Source organism: Tripterygium wilfordii, chromosome 22 (genome assembly GCF_013401445.1).
Source record: "Tripterygium wilfordii isolate XIE 37 chromosome 22, ASM1340144v1, whole genome shotgun sequence".
NCBI classification, from domain to species: Eukaryota; Viridiplantae; Streptophyta; class Magnoliopsida; order Celastrales; family Celastraceae; genus Tripterygium; species Tripterygium wilfordii.
The window spans coordinates 5,023,304-5,042,217 of NC_052253.1; the positions used below are offsets into that span (position 1 = coordinate 5,023,304).

Consider the following 18,914-nt stretch of genomic DNA (forward strand, 5'->3'; position numbering starts at 1 on the left):
TTCTAATTCTCAAGACTTCGGAATTATGAAGGAAATATAACTTTCATCGCAAAGCCCCCCCTTTTTTTTTTCTTTTCACCTGATTTGTCTGATTTGTCTTATACAAACACTAGTTTATTTTCTTCATGAATCAATACGTATGAGAATCTGAAATCGATTTCAAAGCCTATACAATAACAATATCAAACACATGACAAACCAGGTCAATAATCAAATAAATGTGCCATTCATGGAACTTTATCCAGTTTTTGGAATCAGAGCAACTAATAATAGACTAATGGCCTTATTTTATTGCAGCTATAAGCACACCTGCACAGCCTAACATACAATCTCTCAAAAAACATATTAGATGGTTAAATTTTTTTTAATCAAACTGCTGAATTCATAATAGACAAGAATTTTGAAGGGGTCATTACTCATTACAACCTCAAAGGAAACACAAGACACTACAAGTCTACAACTCTGAGACAATCGAAGAAATCATCTATTATATATTTGCATGACAAAATTCAGTGAGCAAAGCTACGCCCTTTCGAACAATCTTGTCCCTAAACTCAATTATTCCCAGCCTCCATCACGAACCTGGGGGTTACTGGAAAGAAGTAATTTAAAAATTATACTACTGGAAATAATTACTATAAAGTTCAGACCAACATCGTTATCCATTTCAATGAGAGAAGAATACAAAATGTGATTTGTGTTTATGTAAACAATCTGATTAACAGACTATTTTAGTTCCCTTCCAAGCTTGAAAAGTTAAAAGTAACAACCTACTACCACAACAAGAAACCAGTGGGAATTTTGAAATAGGAACAAAGCGCTCCATGCTTCAAATTATGAAAGAGATTATCAAACAGTCACACTTTGTTGAGGTAATAGCCTCCCCTCTTTTTCTCACCTTAAGCAGCAATGTTAATGCACTAGTGCTCTTCTAAATTCACACACAAAATCTATTCAAACTATTCATTTTATCTAGCTTGCTCTTCTCACCTCAATAAAGGACTAATAGAGCTGGGACCAATCATCTTGAGGAACTTAGTCTTAGTGATGTGGAGTAAGCACTGCAAAGAAAAAGCCAAAAAGGGGAATAAGATATTGCGTTATGGAAAAACAACCCAAATTCAAAGCCATATATCTTGAGGAATGCGGGCACCAAATCTCAAAGCATGAAGTAAAGTTAAACGGAAGTTGCAAAGTACGGGAATGATTACAGCTATGAATGGAAGTGATAGAAAGTTCATAGCTCTTTGTGCTGGTGGTGGTGGTCTGACACTGTTTCACATCTTCATCAGAAAATGATTTAAAAGTTCCAACCATACAAGTAATAGACACACAACTCACAGCAAAACAAACAGGTTAAAACATTCAAGGACATCACAACACTAATTGAAACTATTCCAGGAAAAAGTCTCCGGTTAAATTAAAAGGACTTACCTAGTCCTATAATTCTAACGAAATGTCTTGCATTAATTGTTTTTAAAGGAACTCCTGTAGACAAGCAATACCAATTCCTGCTAACTAACGCGATTACGCGAATAACAAAGATCAATGCACATTTACACTAACTCGTATCAGTAACTAGTAAAACTACTACTCAAAATAGGAATTAGAGATGGCACATCGGAATCAATTAATCACCGGAGACAAAATTTTGATTTTCACACTGCGCCAACCAATTGCTTTTAAGCTGATGGGGTGTCCGCATTATTCGTACCCCACTCTTCGTCAGCCTTGTTACCATTAACGAGGACAGCACCATCTGTAGAATCAACATCCACCACAACAGCCTCCTCTTGCCTCTCTTCTCCATTCTGCTCCTCAGCCTCCTGTTCTTCTCCATTCTGTTCTGTCGCCTGTGACGAAAACAATACACAATAATGCCCTTGCAATATATACTATGCATGCCACAAATAACTCTTAAGGGCATGAACTCCTCAAATAACAGGCGAGTCAAATAATTGCATGTCCTCAATTTAGTGCGTTCACCATATGAAGAAAATTGAAAACTGACACCTAACACTAGCTAAAGCTACTGTTCGAACTCATTGGCAGCTTAATGCTGTAGTGGTCAGCTTTATAACATGTAGAAATTCTGTTAGAAAAGGCTTCAAATGAATGCTGCAGCATTTTCGGAAAATGGCTTTCATCCGTTCAAGAAAGTAGCCTTACAATTTCTTCACATTCTTCATGTATGTTAGTTTTCACTTGTTCCACTTATTTCTTCTATTTCCTCTTTCTTGTAAAGTTTTGGTGGCAACCCCTAGGTGCCCTGCAATAAAGTTCTCTTCCGTTAAGAAGAAAAATGTAGACCCTGAATTATCCACCTGTAAAACTAAATCCCCTTTACCTTAACTAGAAGAGAAATGCAAAGTCACTGCACTTAAACAATTTGAAATTGTAATGAGTACAGCCGTACTGTACTGTGTAGGCCAATAGAATTTGAGGTATATCCCCTTCCCCATATACCCATGCCAAAAAAAAATCATATTGGAACTTATACACACCTCATGATCATATTCTCCATTTTCAAGAGGTTCCTCTTCCATCTGCATATTTCTGAAAGCCTCCACAAGGGTCATGTGAGATTTATCAATGTGATTTATGTAGTCCTCGGCAGGCGGAAGCACACCTCTGCAAAGTAATTTTAGAGATAAATAATAAGCAAACATCTACCATTGCCTCACAAGCAGACACTGACATTCATATTTATTGATGCAGCTTGTCATCATAGACTCATAGTGCCAACAACTGAGACAAATCTCATAACATACAACTTTCCACTGACAAGATAAAGGCCAGGCAACTGAAATTTTAAGTAAAAAGAAAAATGTCTGTGAGATTGCGATCTAATTGAAGCGACAAAGAACCCACAAATAAATGCAGACAGATTCAAAGCTATTGTAGTAAGGATGGAAATAATGAGTGTGTATCTAAGTAAATACACGGATGTAAATGTGACTAGTCACTATATCCATATTGATACCTTGTCTCTGCAACTCTAGATTCAACAGAGAGAGCAACTTGCCAGTCTTCGAACAAATTTGGATACTCTTCAGGATCAGCCAATGATTCAGCAGCTTTTGGATTGATCTGTAAAGTTTGGAAAATCAGATAAAATGAATCACAGCATAAAACTCAAATCGGATTAAAGTAACCCTATATAGTTTGAAAACCCATAAAAATGATATCTTGTAATTAAAAAGGATTTCCTACCTGTTAAACTGGGGCTCAAGGAAAATAGACAAGTTAAATCTTTAACTTTAAAACTTTGACCATTCAATGACATGGAAACAAATATATCTAGTCTCATCTAGCTTTTAATTGGTTCATCCAGGGTAGGAGGAACCATTGCTCAAGGAATGTTACAGTGTTACTCAACTCCATCAGATGGAGATTAAAAATGAGGAAAAGAGATCATGTCTCAGTTTACTATATGAACTTCCCCCATAGTTTCTACGAGTAAGGTCCTTTCCTACATCTAGACACTTATTGGGTGAAAATATATTTCTTCTCCACATCAAATATTTTGAGAACACCACACATGTATCATAGAGCATATCTCCAGAGAAGGTTCTTCCTCACTTTCTCTAGAGCATGGCTTGTCCATTCACAATCAGAGGACTATGTAAGATTTAAATGCCATTAAGGTCTGCACTGACCCAAATCAAACTTTACTCAGCCTCTGGGATATGTAACCCAGATATCGAAAGAAATGTTTTATGTATGATTGGTGCCACACTGTGTGATATGACAAACACATCTAACAAAATTTAAAATTTTCCGATACAACAAGGCGATATACACTATCCTCAATTTTGCACAGATGGCGTTATTGTATGATTTTGATAACCACGGTTTCTTGGAAGAAAATATGAACCATGTTGATCATCCCCCACACATGAATGATAGAATAACAATGACATCAATAACGTGTAGGTATATATATTCCTAGATCCATAACCCAAGCTTGAAAGGGAAAATAACAGAAACAAGCTAGTGGATATAAAAAAAAAAGGAAAAAAAAGTGACCTTATTGAGGTCTTTTCTCCAGATTGCCGCTATCTCTGAAACCTTGCTAGGAAGATAAGACCGTGCCATTAGAGCAGCCTCGGGTATCCGATTGCTGAAAAACAAATGCTTTAATATCGAAAACTATAACTGTACGGATTTGTGTTCTTAGATGTCAAGAAATCAGAAAATGATTACCTTTCCACCAACAGCTGGAGGCACTCCTCCAATTTCCCCAACATGAACAAGCAAAGGAATGCAACATTGTTCTTGCCTTGATCTTTTGCAATGGATGCAAGTTTTGATATCCCTTCAGCATCCCCTAATGAAGAATAGAGCAGCAACAAACCACTCAAGTCCATTGCATGTTTCAGACACTCCTCAGCCATTTCCAGCTGCAACATCAATTTTCACAAGAACGATAACCAAGGATAAGCAACTGTAAACATGTACATATTAACAATTTGAATTGAAAAGTTAAACTGCACATCAGTAAAAGCACAATTTTGTAATTTTAGCTGAGTTTTACAAATTATTGCATGAGGCAAAATAAATGGTCATTGGAGTAGGGGAGGAAGGGATGGGATATTTACGGTCAAAAGCTATTATAAGGTGTTAACTGTTAAGAAGTAAATACGAAGGGAATGGTGAAACCAATTCCCCTTGAAGAGATGAAGATAAATAAACAATTTGAGGCAACAAAACACCTTTCCCGTGGACATGGCTAATTCTCCCAACTGCTTCCACTTAGACTCACTCTGCACTTCAGTTGCAATTTCCTGTGCAACCTCTAGTCTACCCAGCTGTATTGCTAGTTCAAATCTGTAATCAGGATCTGTAGCAACTGCAAGAGCTTCCTCAATCATACCACGTGATTCCAAGAACCGAGCCACACTAGCAATAAAACCAAATCACAGAAACCCAAGAAACATCTCAATGCCTAAAATAAAGCATAAAACAAATTTACAAATCTGAAATAATTCACTACAAAAGACAATGCTGCTTGAAGGAACCAATAAAGTGAGGCAAACAACTTTCACAGTTGCAGCTTGCAAGCATGTTATTAACATAGGCATCCGGTAAAGGTTGTCATTATCGAAAAAAACTACAACAAAATGGTAAAAAATAAAAGAAAGGTTCGTCTCATCAAGTTTTCCAATAAGAAAAGGTTTACTGACAATCAATTATGTCTAATAGCATGCAATTCCAAACATACAGTGGCGAGGGTGATTAATTGACCCCACCTCAAAAAAAATTATGTTCATCTTTTATGGCAAACAACCTCTTGTGCACAAAGCTCCCACGTGGGGACAAGCGGTATGTAAGCAGACCTTACCTATTTCCAGAATTTAACCTGTGACCTCTAGGTTGCACCCATGCAACTCTACCATTGGGTCATATGCTCGCTTGTAAAAAAAAGAAAACAACTTTTCTGCACAAGGCTCCCGCAGTGGGCGGGGTTGGGAATATGCAGGGTGTATGGAGACTTTACCCCACATAATTTGTGAAGAGACTATTTCCAAGAATTGAACATGTGACCTCTAGGTTGCACACCTACAAACTCTCCCATTGGGTCACATAATATGTTTATATTTTATCTTAAAGTTTTAACTCTCTCTATAATTAAGTGAAGTAAACTATTTTCTTGACCACCTTAAAAAATCTATTGACCCTCTCAAAAAATTTCTTCCTTATATTTTAATCAAAATTATCAAAGTTTTCAATTATTTCTAATTGTATTTATTTTCATAATTCCATGATATGATATAATCCTTATATATTTCAAATATAGAGATGTATTACTTAACAAGTATGTTGCAATAGAAAATTTAACAAGTATGTTGCACTAAATAAATAAATAATTAATTATAATTATACGTATGACCTCATTGGGAAACAATGCTGGCTTCGCCCCTGCAAATTTCCAATCACTTCATACTACGTTGCAATAGAACAATTTAACAAGTACGTTGCACTACCCTAGATCCTTATGCTAGAAAACATGCAGTAAATTCCCATACCATTCCTTCCAAAAGATCATAGGTAGCATTCCATTTCACTTATTCTATTATATGTACCTATTATGATGCTCTTTGGGAATAGAAGGTAACAGCTCATTAGCGCTCTCCAAGTCTCCACGCATCACAAGAGTTTTGTACTCGATTAAACTGAGAAGTAAAGTGTATCCCATGACGCTGCACGATAATAGAAGATGACAGAAGAATTAATGATATATTGAGATAAATACATCTTTCTACTTTCAAAACAGCGAGTAAAACTGTACTTGAACTGCTTGTCTATCAGATACACCCTACTTTGACTGGCAAGATACCCCAACAGGTACATAGGGCGGTCCAAATGATACATTGTGGTAACCTGAAAACATCACGTTCATAATCAAGAGAAAACCAAAAACTACAAAGATATGGACAGTAGCTAGATATGTTAAACATACAAACTTCATATACCTCACCACCAACACAGTAGTTAAGTCTCCAGGAGGAATTGTTGTAAATGAAACAATCCCCAACCCAAATTCCAGTCCTGACACGCTCATTGGTTTCATGGAGAAGCTCGAATGCATCCTCAACACCTTCTTCATCCACTGGTCTTCCACTATTTAAATGGGAGGAAACTATGTTCCGCTGCAACAGTAAATATAAAACTCAATGATCCAAGCAGGATAAAAACGTAAAATTCAGAACATTTCAGTCAAAATATTATAATACTTAGAGAAATGACCATTATCGATGAGGAACCTCACATTGTATTTCAGAACGTAGAATGATGTATCACTAGCAATTGCCACAAGATCGCCACTGTCAGCCCAGTATACATTCTGTTCCCAAAGCATAAAGTCAACCATCTATGGAAAGCAAAAATGGAATACGATATAATCGTGACTGATAAATTGATTATGAGAATGTTGTTTCTTACTTTCACAGTTACATCAATTCGCCGAATCAACCTGCAGTCAGCCCAATCATAAAAGCAAATGAAATCATTTGAACACATTGCCAATAATGTTCCTCCATAAATATGCTCAGCTGAAAATGTTGGACGGACACTCTTCTTTTCCTGAAATGCATAAGCACCATCAAACTTCAGCATCTTGCCCAAAAAGAATGACAAATACATCTCTATACCAGTCACAATATGACTACAGAGAATGCTAGGATACAGTAGTTTCCATATATTTAGAAGCTGATGACCATGAATGGTACATAATTTAAGGGACACCAAGATAAGATAAATTAACATGCGTGTCTAACACTAGCAAATCAAAATGCTTTTTGAATAATAGCCCAGGACCACTGCCGGATTCACTGGAGCCATATCATCTGATGAGCTGTAAAAGAATTATGAGAATTAATCATTGAAGGCTTTAAGCTCACCCATCTAAGGCTACTGGTGAAGCACTATCCTATACAAGGGAAAATCCTACATGGTTTTTGCCTTCATATTTACGTCATAACATGATTTGGATATATCTTTACATCCAACTTGCATAGTGATATTGTAATTAATTTCTCACATTTGGTTTTGTGTAAGATTCCAACATAAAACTTGGACCGTCACTTAAAAGTGCTGACAAGAATTTAGGACAATGCAATCTAACTTCATACAAAAAATGTATCACATAAAATATGGTACAAACCTGGAAATTTTTACTGAAAATCTTAATCCTTGAGGAACTTTCTCTAACAGCATATTCTCCATCTGAAGACCAAACAAATTCCAATGCCGAACCAAAGGACCTATTCCTCCATGCCAAAGCAGTATATATGATGTACTCACCATCTCCGCATACGACAACAAACCTCCCATTTGGGTTGTGCTTTAAACTCTGAAAGGAAAGCAGCAGACATCGTACCAGTATTAGTTGTAGCCGTAGCATCATACCAGTATTAGTTGTAGCCGTAGCAGCAATACAAACTGCTATGGTAAGCACAATAATACTAACACTAAGATGAATTAAATACGTAAATAAATACAGGAATTGTGAGCCAACCAAAAAGCAGACATGGATGATACATACTTCATGAGATGCTAGGTATAATCATCATTCACATGTTAATGTAGAGGTTGTTAATCTATGTGTCTAGGCTCTAGAAAAGAAGACATCTATGACAATCCAATGAATTCATCTAGCCTTAATTTTCATATTCTTTGGACTCTAGTATAAGTGTACAACTATATTCCAGAGGTTTCACTCAAGTATGAACAATAACCTATAATTGAGGACTCAGAAAAGTTATGGAGAACTTTGATAACAGGAATCACTCCATATAAATTCATAGCAATCATGTTCATAGTCAGCCATCCAACTTAACCATTTCATGGAAAAGTACACCTTCAGGCATGAAGGAAGAAAAATCTAGAATATAAGCTGTCCAGAGGATAACAACCGGAGAGTAAAAGGAATATAAGCAAGCAGGGGGTAAGAGGCAACCTACAGTAGCAAACTAGCGAAATCAACAAATCTTGTCTACTAGGCCATCTCTGTCACGGAGACATGCCAGTTGGACATACTCTTACCAGTCCCTCAGAAAATGCTCATCTAGTCCAGATTATAATATAAGAGGAAATAACAAGCCTCAGATAGAAATACCTGTTAAAAATAAAGGCTATCTAGCTTACAAGTTATACTTAGAGTTAAATTGGATGCATGATTTCCAAAAGGTATATCTTATAGATAGCCTTTGGGATATTTGAAAAGGCCCAACACATACAAACAAACTGGAGTCATGACACGAAAACCTGAAATTAGGCAAGAAGATTTCCAACTCACTTGTGGGTAAAGATCACAGTTTCCCAGTTCCTTTACAGACAAGGGCAATCTTTCCCCATCATTGACCTAATAAGTAAAATCAATTATGAGTCAGCATCAACTGCAGGAGAATACAAGGTAAAAAAAGGGGAAAAAAGTAAAAAGTGTTGAATCAAATGCAAAAGTTTGTGTGATTTAGGTAAACCTCATAATCTGCGCCCACACTCTTAATGTTAACAGTTTGAATTTCGTTATGCTTAGCCCATATTATCTTCCCACTGTTATCCATGCTAGCAACAGGAACTTCACGCCCAATTTTGACCATTATTGTTCCTTCATCATAACCAATAACAATCCTGTACAGAAGGAACTTATTGTTATCAACTTATCGTGCATTCATGCTATTAATTGCAGTGTAGAAAATGAAGACTTAGTAAAAAAGAATTTGAAGGAATATTCCAACAAAGAGTAAGAAAATCTAATTCTTCGGTCCATATGCTACTATACTAAGAAAAAAAAACACAGAGATACTTAAGTTTGGAATGAATGGAGAAGGAGAATACTTGAAGCGGACACCAACTAGTTTTAACTAAATATTAAAATAACCAACTGCAAATATTAGAGGATTAAGGCTCAGAGCCTATGATTGATTAATTAGAAACTTAGTCGTATTACAATGCACGATGATTTATATCGACTCATTCCTCTTGCTGACATGTGACCAATAATATCATCCCATGAGCTGCTTAAAAAATATAAAAAGGTACATGAGACCACCACAACAAGTTGCTAGATCAAAATTGAACAACTCCAAATTCACAAAAAGAATAACATTACATGTAGTTACACGGGAGAATGAAAATGAAGAAACATACCGGCGAGAACCTCTCATGCATCCAAGGGCCCAAACTCTTTCAAAACCATAATTCAACGTGTTCTCAAGCCTGCCAGTCAATAAAATGTAATTAACAAACTTAAAAAGAAAGAACTTGGTGGAGAGGCTCAAAAAACTCAGTGAATTAACTTTAGAAAATTAAAAAGAAATGAAAACTTAAAGATGTTAAAATCAAATATTTACACCCAGACAAGAAAGCAATGTCAGAAAAATACAAACAGGACAAGTCATTCATATATAAGTTCCAACATTTCTTACTGATACCCGGAACCCCAAGAAAATTTTAGATAATCTAAATTACTTGATTTAACCCTTAAACTGTCTAGGACATTAAAGAATTTTCTCAATTTGAACAATATTCACCAATATCATAAGTGACTGAAACGAACATCCCACATGGCCACATCGCTTAGATGTGGGAGTTGTGATCTATTGATAAGGAGGGCAAATGCCTTCCTTAATCAGCCAAGGGTTTTCTGGGTAGTAACCCATTGGGCTTGTTTGGCTACTAGCCAGTGATAGAAACTCCCACATCAGAAAGATAGGGGAGTTAAGTGCTATTTATAAGGAGGGCAAAGACACTCCTTAACATGTCCAATAGGTTTTCACAAGAGCCCATGAAACATTGGCATTGTGGAGGCCCATTGGACTACAGCCAATCCATGGGTGCGTGCACCCATGGATGCGGGCTGGGCCTATTGGACTGTTAGGGTGGGGTTTGGGCCTGGACTCTCCAGAGCCCATGAAACACTGGTATGGAGGATTCCTTATCACCCAGAAAACCTGTTCGCTGATTAAGGAAGGCATTTGCCTTTCTTATCAATAGATCACAACTCCCACATCTAAGCAAAGTGAGATGTTCATATCAGAGAAGCTGCATCTAAGTTTAAATCTTGATTTAACTGGCTTAAAGTAACTGGTTAATTTGTGGTCATTTACAACCAGAGTCAAATTCCGATGATAGCAAAGCAGAGTTGAACCAGACTGGTACTATTGGATAAAAAATACATTGAAACACATAATGCATCAAGTAATCAATCCAAAATTCATGTGAAAAACAGGGGTCCCATGTAGTCTACAAAGGTACTTCAAATCAAAAAATTTGTACACATAGATTACCTGTAAGTGGTTGCATGCCATATACGAACTGTCCCATCCTCAGAACCTGTTATTATTATAGGAAGTTCAGGATGAAAACATGCTGCAGATACATTGTGTGTATGGCCTTCAAGTGTCTGGACACAACTTTTAGTTTGATAGTCCCACACCTGCTCATATAATATTTATACAGTTACAGTAAGCCTTTTGAATAAGCAATAATAACGCTAAAAAATGAGCAGATATTTACAATCCTAAAAGAAAGAAAAATTGCAGATGCACCTTGGCAGTGTGATCATCAGAACCAGTAATCAGGTATGGTTTATCACCACCGGTAAAGTAATCGACACAATTTACCCCTTTCTGATGGGCATCCATAGTAAAATTTGGGTCGGGTGAGCCCAGATTCCATATCTGAGATGGAAAAAAATAAGCACATAACAATAAGCATGATTTGATGAAATGAGGCAAGAAATGCACTGCATAACAAAGGTAAATATCTCCTGTACCTTTATGGTGCGATCAAGAGAAGCACTCGCAAAAGTATTGGTGTCTTTTGGATTAAACGTGACTTGCATCACATAATGAGAATGTCCCTCAAATATTTGAGTACAAGCCCAACCCTTTTCCCAATCCCAAAGTTTTATGAGCATATCATCAGATGATGACAGCACATAAGGGAGGGTAGGATGTACAGCCACACACCTAATGTAATCTGTATGCGCCTCAAATACTTTAATCTTATCCATCGTATTGTAGTTGTATACACGAATAAACATATCATCAGCTCCAGCAACAACCCATTGCTTGCGTGCAATAAACTTGGCTGACCTAACTGCAAGATTAGAAGACAGTATTGACATAATAAAGTATAAAAGGGCAAGAGGAAAAGAAAATGTATTTAATCACTATATACATGGATGAATGAATGTACAATGCATGTGTGTTTTAGACTTTTAGTATGTATGTACATAGGTGCGTGCATATGGTGTACCTGGTAAATCAGTGACCTCAAAACTCTGCGCCATTGTCTGGATAAAGAAAAATAAATTGGGTTAGCATTATTTAGACTTGTCCAAAAGACCAAGAAACCCAAGCAACTGCAATAAAAAGGGGTAATTTTGTTTGGGGTGGGGTTGGGTTGGGGAGGGTTTGGAATTCACTATTCCTCTACCGTTTTGACATAGGAATATATAATAAAGTTTTGGCATGCTTCTACCATATGTGGTTGCTATGAGACTTTGAAGAGGAAAATTCTTGGTATACAGTGCCTAAGACTTTGTTGGAACTCCCATTTATAGTCTGCTCCAAGAGTGCAGCCCTTAATTAACATAAGTTTTCCTTGAAAGTATCTTAGTAATTACCTTTGGGGACTTATGCTACTACTGAAACACATTAGACGAAAGCCTTGGAAACAAGGAGCAACCCTCCCAAGAATGCAAATCAACTATTCATTTCTCCAAGTGCACACTCATTTCATTTTTTTATAATTCAAGCAAGTACCATAATAGTAGAAAAACAGAAGAAGATGCATCAAATTAAAAATTTTATTTCAACGAACTCATACAAAATAACTTGCAAACATCGGAGGTTCAATCCCTAGGAACAACCACTTCACATATTATGTGGGGGTAAGGCCTACGTACATCTTGCATGTCCCTAACCCGCCTTAAAGTGCAAAAAAACCCCCGACTTCATACATATTTGATAGGACTAAAATTATACTGTTCTGTAACGTATTTCTCTAACAATAAACCTTCCTGAAAGTGATAAATCAAAATATATGATAGAGATTATCAAACAAATGATAGTGAATTTTTCATTAATGTCATACATCGAATCTATGAAGCAACTTAAGTAACTCCAACATTGTTAAGTACAATAACTACTATTAGGACGTCCAGTAGAGACCAAGGTTCAAGTAGGTCCAGTTACCATTGAAGCTACATTCTAATCATTCTTAGAAAACACAAGAATACTGAAAATTCCATAAATTATACTCATATGTTTTTAATACATACCTGCGACTGGTAATTCCAGATGCATACAGTTCCTGAATACAGACTTGCCAGAATCCTGCAGTAACGGATATAATGGCCAGATATCAGTGAATCAGACAATGCAGAAAACTAATATAAGGTCCCAACCTTTGAACATAAATTTCATTTTTCCCCTTCGAGAAGCATTAATCAGAATTTCTGGAAAAAAAACTCCAAAATGTACATGAATTCTGTAAAATTACCATGGTTCTGTTGGATGTAGATCCACAGATTTTACTCTCTCCGACCGCTGAGCAAGTTTCCTCTGTCCAATATTCACAACAGGATTTTTTAGTTTTTAAACAACTCCATAAATCACCTGTTGATAACAATATGTGGTCCATAATTCAACCAAATAGGTGAAACGAATAACAAACCTTGATTTCGAGTCTGAGAGGCTGTTAACAAGTGACAGAAACCAAAGAAAATATCATTAGTTCAAACAAGTAAAATCGAAATCGTACATAACTCAAAAACCTCAAACTCCATATAGTTACTAAGAAAACGAATGGAATGAAAAATCAGAATTTCAAGGCAAATGAACATTTCATCAACCAATGTTTCCCCGCAACCAAAGAATCCCGCATTCGAATAAAAACATAGAGAAAGGTTCAGCTGGCGGCGGGAATTCACATGTAACAGATAAAAAAAAAAACAAGATCTACAAACAATTCCAACCCCTATCATACTGTTTAGCAGCTAGTTAAATGTAGACAAAAAAGCATTCTCGAAACTTCAAACCAATCAGAATGGTAGCGATAGATCAAGGACTCACCATTTTCGCGAATTATAGACTTCGACAAACAAGATACGATCGAGATCCCAATTCGCTAGCCCCAGAGATCCAGGTGATCTAGCTTATGGAGAAACAAAGAAGGGGGTCGTGATGTTATGTATTGGCGTGAACTGTGCACATCGGAGAGGAGCTTTGCAGTTAAAAGGCACAAATATACGGAGTTACGGACTACGGAGGCAGACGGGCCATGCCTCCATGGGCCTGTCTTGGTTTCTAGCATCATGGATCCATGGGCTTGTACTTTTTTGGTTGAGTTGGGCCTCCAAAAAGGAGGCGAACAGTTCAACCCTCCATGGGCTTGTGCTAGCATTGATGTGCCAAATATATACATACATTTGCACATCATTTACACATGAGTTCATCCCCCCATTTTGAGTTGTTGATTAAGAGTTGATATTGCCTAAGAAAAGTATATTTGCATATTGTAGGTGCCAAGGCAAGAAAGAGAGGAAAATAGTGCAAAATGAAGATTTGGAGTCCAGAACTGATTTCCGATCGATCGGACCTGCCAAAATACCCAAAAAATCACAGCACGCGCAGTTTCGCGAAAAAGTTCCGAATTCACTTTTTTTAAGCCAAAACGACCCCAACTTGTTTTGAAAACGACATAAGAGTTTGAGGAAGTATAAAAGGGCATAAAATAGGGTTTTGGGGGAGTTCTTGGAGGGTTTTTCATTCTACCACCATTGAAAAGTTTGGAGCCACCATTGAAGCTTGGAGAAGAAGAGGGTCTACAAGGAGGTTTTCTCTCTCCTTTTCTATCCTAGTTTTTATGGTTGATTTCCTAGGGACTTAATGTAACCAAACCTTGAAGATTCAATAAACTTGGTTTCCTTATTTCTTGATCTCTCTTGATTGTCTATGGGTGTGATTAATGCTTTTGAATGTTTGGTCATCATTCAATTGATTTGTTGCCTAGATTGAGACCGGAAGGAGATATCTAGGGTTTGCCTCAAGCCATAGATGACATAGGGTGCATGAACCATAGGAATATAGGTTTGTGACTTATGCAACCGCAAAATGATTTCCATAGTTCTTAATGGGTTTTTGATATATTAATCCGATTGTTAGGAATAACATGGATTTATGTTGAAAATACGTTTGATGTATCTAAGAATAGAACATTGAATAGGTTGGGAAATTGATTGTCATTATAGAGAAAGGAATTGGGGATTAAGGGACCAAGGGAATTGAATTGGATAGGTGAGGTGACGTTAAGTACCCTAGTGCTTTCCATCCTTGATTTCATACTTGTGTTTGATTTGTCTTTGTTCTTTTGCTTTGGTTTAGTTTAAAAACAAGACCAATCTCGAATTCTTTTCCCCAATTTGCATAATTGTAGCTTGTTTGACATTGATTTCTATTGCCAACACATCTCTAGTGGAAACAATAATTTACTCATCTCTATATTACTTGTGCGATTTGTGCGCTTACAATTAAATCCATATCAAGCATCAAAAAACAAGGTCTTATTTCTTAAGCCCAAAATTAAACGAATTGAAAGGAGAAGTATGCGAGGGCCCTTACTTAGAGTCTCACAGAAGCATTCCACTGCTTTGGAGAAAAAGAATCCAAGCTAGAGAGCCGTCTGCTTTGGTCTCCTCCAGTTGGTTCTCTACCGACTATAGCCATGAAGAGGAATGTGATTTTCAAAGCAATATGTGTTGATGGCAAAAGAGGTGCAATTTTTTTAGTAAAAGTCGTGATCTCAAGCACCTGTGTAAGCTTGAGAAATGAGAATGGTTTCTTATGAAAGTTTATTCCAATTTCTTGAAAATTTCCTTCTCTTTACATGCAACGTGATGCTGCCTTTACCACTCAAAGTTAATAATAATAATAATCTTCAATTAATTAAGATTTCTTAACTTTCACGTCAGGTTCCATTGAGAAGCTCATCTTGTTGGATACTTCATATATATGCTCAACAAGATTTACTCTTTTGTGGTGGGTGATGAGGAGTTTTTGCCAATAAAAGAAATGTTTGCTTGCAGAATATTTCAGTTAATTTGATTCATTAGTTATTATACTCGTATCAGTTATTATACTCGTACACAAGAAGAAGGTAAAAGGGGAATTAAAAGAAAATCTTGACATGAGATTTTTCTTGTTATCATAGCAAGAAGTAATACACTTCCAACATTCTATACCTAACCTTATTAAGAACTGATCATTATCTCTTACACAATCTGCTCTCACTACATTCAAACCTATTTAATACTATTCTACAGTTTCTAAATTATATAGATCCAGAGAAAGGGAAAGGAAAAAAAAAAGTTTCCCAACTCTTAGGAAAATATCTTGTAGGTTTTGGCTGCACGAACAATCTCTCTTGCTCCACCTATAGGTGCAAGGATTGCTAACAAAACACCAAGAATGATTGATATCTGCCATCAAAACACCAGAAAAAAAAAAAGAAAAGAAAAGAAAAGGGAGTGCTGAGTCAAATGGGAAAAAAAAAACAGAGGACTCAACAACATTGTATATATAAATGACTAGAAGAGGATTACCCATGATGCAATCCAGTGAAAGCTCCATCTCTTGGGTCGGTGGAGGACGAGCCACATGACGCATGGGAGCTGCAAACCAGTTAGTCAATCAGATGTAAATCAACAATTAATCAATCACAATGTTATGGCAAAAAAGTTTTAAAAAAAATGAGGTGAGGATATGTATGTTTGCTTACAAAATATGAAGTTGATGAGAAGACAAGTCCACCAAAAAACCCTAACAGTCCTCCAAAAAATGGAATGCACATCCCAATAAACCCTGTCAAAGCTGTTCGCAATGTTCTCAACATAAGACTTCATATATATATACGTAGGAAAAGCCAATACAACTTGATTAAATTCTCATTTTTTCCTATAAGCAGGGGTGCTCTGTTCATCTACCCTGTCAAACACTCATAAGTCATATCTATAAGCAATAGCTCCTCTTGTTCTCTTCTTCTTGATCAAAATTTGCGTCAACTCATAACATTTAATCAACTCACCAACATATATACTACGACCGACAAGGCGAAGGGGTAGTCCAGGAGTAAAGTGTAGTTTGTTTAGCATGAATGATTCAATCATATCAAACACTGGCATAGCAAATACCTGCATAAGAAACAGAGTTACAAATTCTAGTATGTATGATTATATGAGTGTTGTGTAATCATATCTACGCATATAATTACCTGATAGCTTCCAAGGACATGAAAAAACACCATGAGATTAGCCGTGGCGATAAGCCAGCGAGGTTTCTCCAAGGAAATTAGAACATCATCCTCAACATCAACACCAAAAGCCCAGTAACCTGACACTGCAACTGTGAAATAGCAGAATGCAACAAGGACATAAGCAACCACAACTCCTTTCCACATTGGTTTCTTTGATGGCTTCTCTGGTGTCGAAGGGATTGTGGCCTGAATCTCCAGTGCCACACTGTGCCCCGCAAATGCAAATGCTATTGTTCCGAGTCCATTTAATGCATCAAACACTATGCTTGCTGTTGTGTGTCCTCTAACCCCATATTTCACTGGATGCTGGTGGTGACCATTGTTTCCCTTTATCACCGATGCCACGAAAGCCACCATTGAGTAACTGAAAATGATCCAGCCATCATTCATTAAATCTAAGACTAATAATAACAATAATTGAGACCGACAATCTTTGCAGAAAGATCCATGTCAATAGTACCAGAAAGACATGACTGCAGCAAGTAAGGAGATTCCTTTCAATGAATTGAAATTGGGTACTTGGGAGAGTATAAGTTGTAAAACAGCAAATATGAGGATGAAGTATGTCTGTCTAACATGAATAATGCTTGAATCAATCAGATATGCAAATTTCTTCAATGACTTCCCTCCTGTGACCATGTAAACTATGTCTGTGGCCACCTGAACAATGGTCTGCTGAGGCATAACCATCCAGTACCCTAGCTTAGGCCCAAATGCATGCTCTCCCAATTCCGGATATCGATCAAAACGCTTTCCAGGCACCACTTCATGTAATTCAACAAGTTGCCACAGTGAATAATAAGTGATCAGCCAAGAAAATATTATTGCCAGGATTCCAGGAGCCCTATACAATTGTAAACAATGAAGAAAAAGAATTGAGTATGTTAACCTAGACCAAAAAAAGATCTTTCACCCTAATTTGGCTCGTATGACCATTCGATGCCTAAGAATGTATCAAGTTATCCGTTTTATGACAGCAAATCATGGTCTAGAAATGACGATCAAATGACACTCTTGTAACTTAGATTCTACTACTATTTCTTGGCAGAGAAAAAATGGTTATAATTTGGCTTCGTCAGATGACAGTATGATGCATAAGAATGTGTGACAGAAAAGTCCATACAACTCTGCTAGTTGGAACGGAGAATACATACCAGCCAAGTTGAGAGAGTGCATAAGGCAATCCTAGAACTCCTGCACCCACCATTGCTGTCACATTGTGGAAAGCTGAGTACCACCATTTCGCCTTTCTTGATGCAGTTATGGGTAGCCAATTATTAAGGTCTGTCGCTTCTTTCCCAGTTACATTGCTTTCCTGAACACAAATTGCATATCAGATAGATATAAGAAATCTCAAATGACGACACCGTCACATATGTAAATTAAATACACAAACACACCACCATTGAAGCCTGTGGATTGCCCATTCTTTCTCTGCCTGAATATTCTGAGAGAGACGAGTCAGTGACTGATGGATTATATAGTTAATGAGGTAATCTAAGAGGATCCGGGATTAGTGGGTCTTGAATTAGTCACTGTAAGAGAAAACTGTGTGTAGATCAGAATGTGGAGGAATAAAATCTAGACAACCTTTTCTTCGGTCAAAATTATGTAAAATGTCCTACATATACTACAACGAGTGTTCTTTTCCTTAGCAGCAATGCCTCAAGGAAGTTGAGAAAGCGAGGTTCACTTCAGGATAAATGTTTATATATGAATGTACAGTTTTGGAAGGTGTCCAGAGATCCTGAGATTGTGGTGCTGAATTGGTCAAAATTAACCAAACTGTAAGTAGAAGGCAATAAATCTGCTAAATTTTGAGAACTTCCAGGAAAACCAGATAACAAACCATAAGATTCTTCCTTGGCTTCATGATTTTTCCCCTAAAAACTCATGTTTCTTGAGGATTTATTGTGCTTCATGTTTCTTGAGGATTTATTGTGCTTGCTAGTATTTATGTCAAATTTACCGACACGTATCCGTATGACCCGCCTCAAATCAGATGGGTCGGGGGCTTGGGAATGGGTATTTGTCGAAATCCAACCCAAAATGTATGCGCCTAAAGGTTTGAAGTTTGCAGGAATTAGTAT

General features: G+C 36.9%; 2 protein-coding genes across 5 annotated transcripts; both read right to left on the reverse strand.

Annotated features, from left to right (window-relative positions):
- Positions 1-261: 261 nt before the first annotated feature.
- Positions 262-13,736, reverse strand: LOC119991332 (coatomer subunit beta'-2-like). Of its 4 annotated transcripts, none has more exons than XR_005466211.1 (25): positions 13,587-13,736; positions 13,189-13,209; positions 13,015-13,076; positions 12,794-12,848; positions 11,767-11,803; positions 11,282-11,607; positions 11,055-11,186; positions 10,794-10,942; positions 9,655-9,723; positions 8,985-9,135; positions 8,801-8,866; positions 7,667-7,855; positions 6,946-7,086; positions 6,773-6,847; positions 6,477-6,653; positions 6,293-6,384; positions 6,087-6,203; positions 4,716-4,902; positions 4,207-4,403; positions 4,030-4,123; positions 2,984-3,090; positions 2,505-2,631; positions 1,715-1,853; positions 991-1,061; positions 262-592 (listed from the first exon to the last, which is right to left on the reverse strand). XR_005466211.1 is itself a non-coding variant. In XM_038837685.1 (24 exons), the coding sequence occupies exons 1-24, from the start codon at positions 13,587-13,589 to the stop codon at positions 1,042-1,044; spliced, it is 2,733 nt and encodes a 910-aa protein (XP_038693613.1). In that variant the 5' UTR covers positions 13,590-13,736; the 3' UTR covers positions 639-1,041. The 4 variants fall into 4 exon arrangements, 2 of the variants coding, with proteins under 2 accessions (XP_038693613.1, XP_038693611.1); XR_005466210.1 differs by having other exon boundaries at positions 1,639-1,853; XM_038837685.1 differs by lacking the exon at positions 262-592 and having other exon boundaries at positions 639-1,061.
- A 2,156-nt stretch (positions 13,737-15,892) lies between these two features.
- Positions 15,893-18,145, reverse strand: LOC119992228 (lysine histidine transporter-like 5). The gene is made up of 7 exons (XM_038838910.1): positions 17,979-18,145; positions 17,285-17,668; positions 16,783-17,188; positions 16,597-16,702; positions 16,291-16,382; positions 16,115-16,183; positions 15,893-15,991 (listed from the first exon to the last, which is right to left on the reverse strand). Exons 1-7 carry the CDS (start codon positions 18,029-18,031, stop codon positions 15,893-15,895), a joined length of 1,209 nt encoding a protein of 402 aa, XP_038694838.1. The 5' UTR covers positions 18,032-18,145.
- Positions 18,146-18,914: the final 769 nt, after the last annotated feature.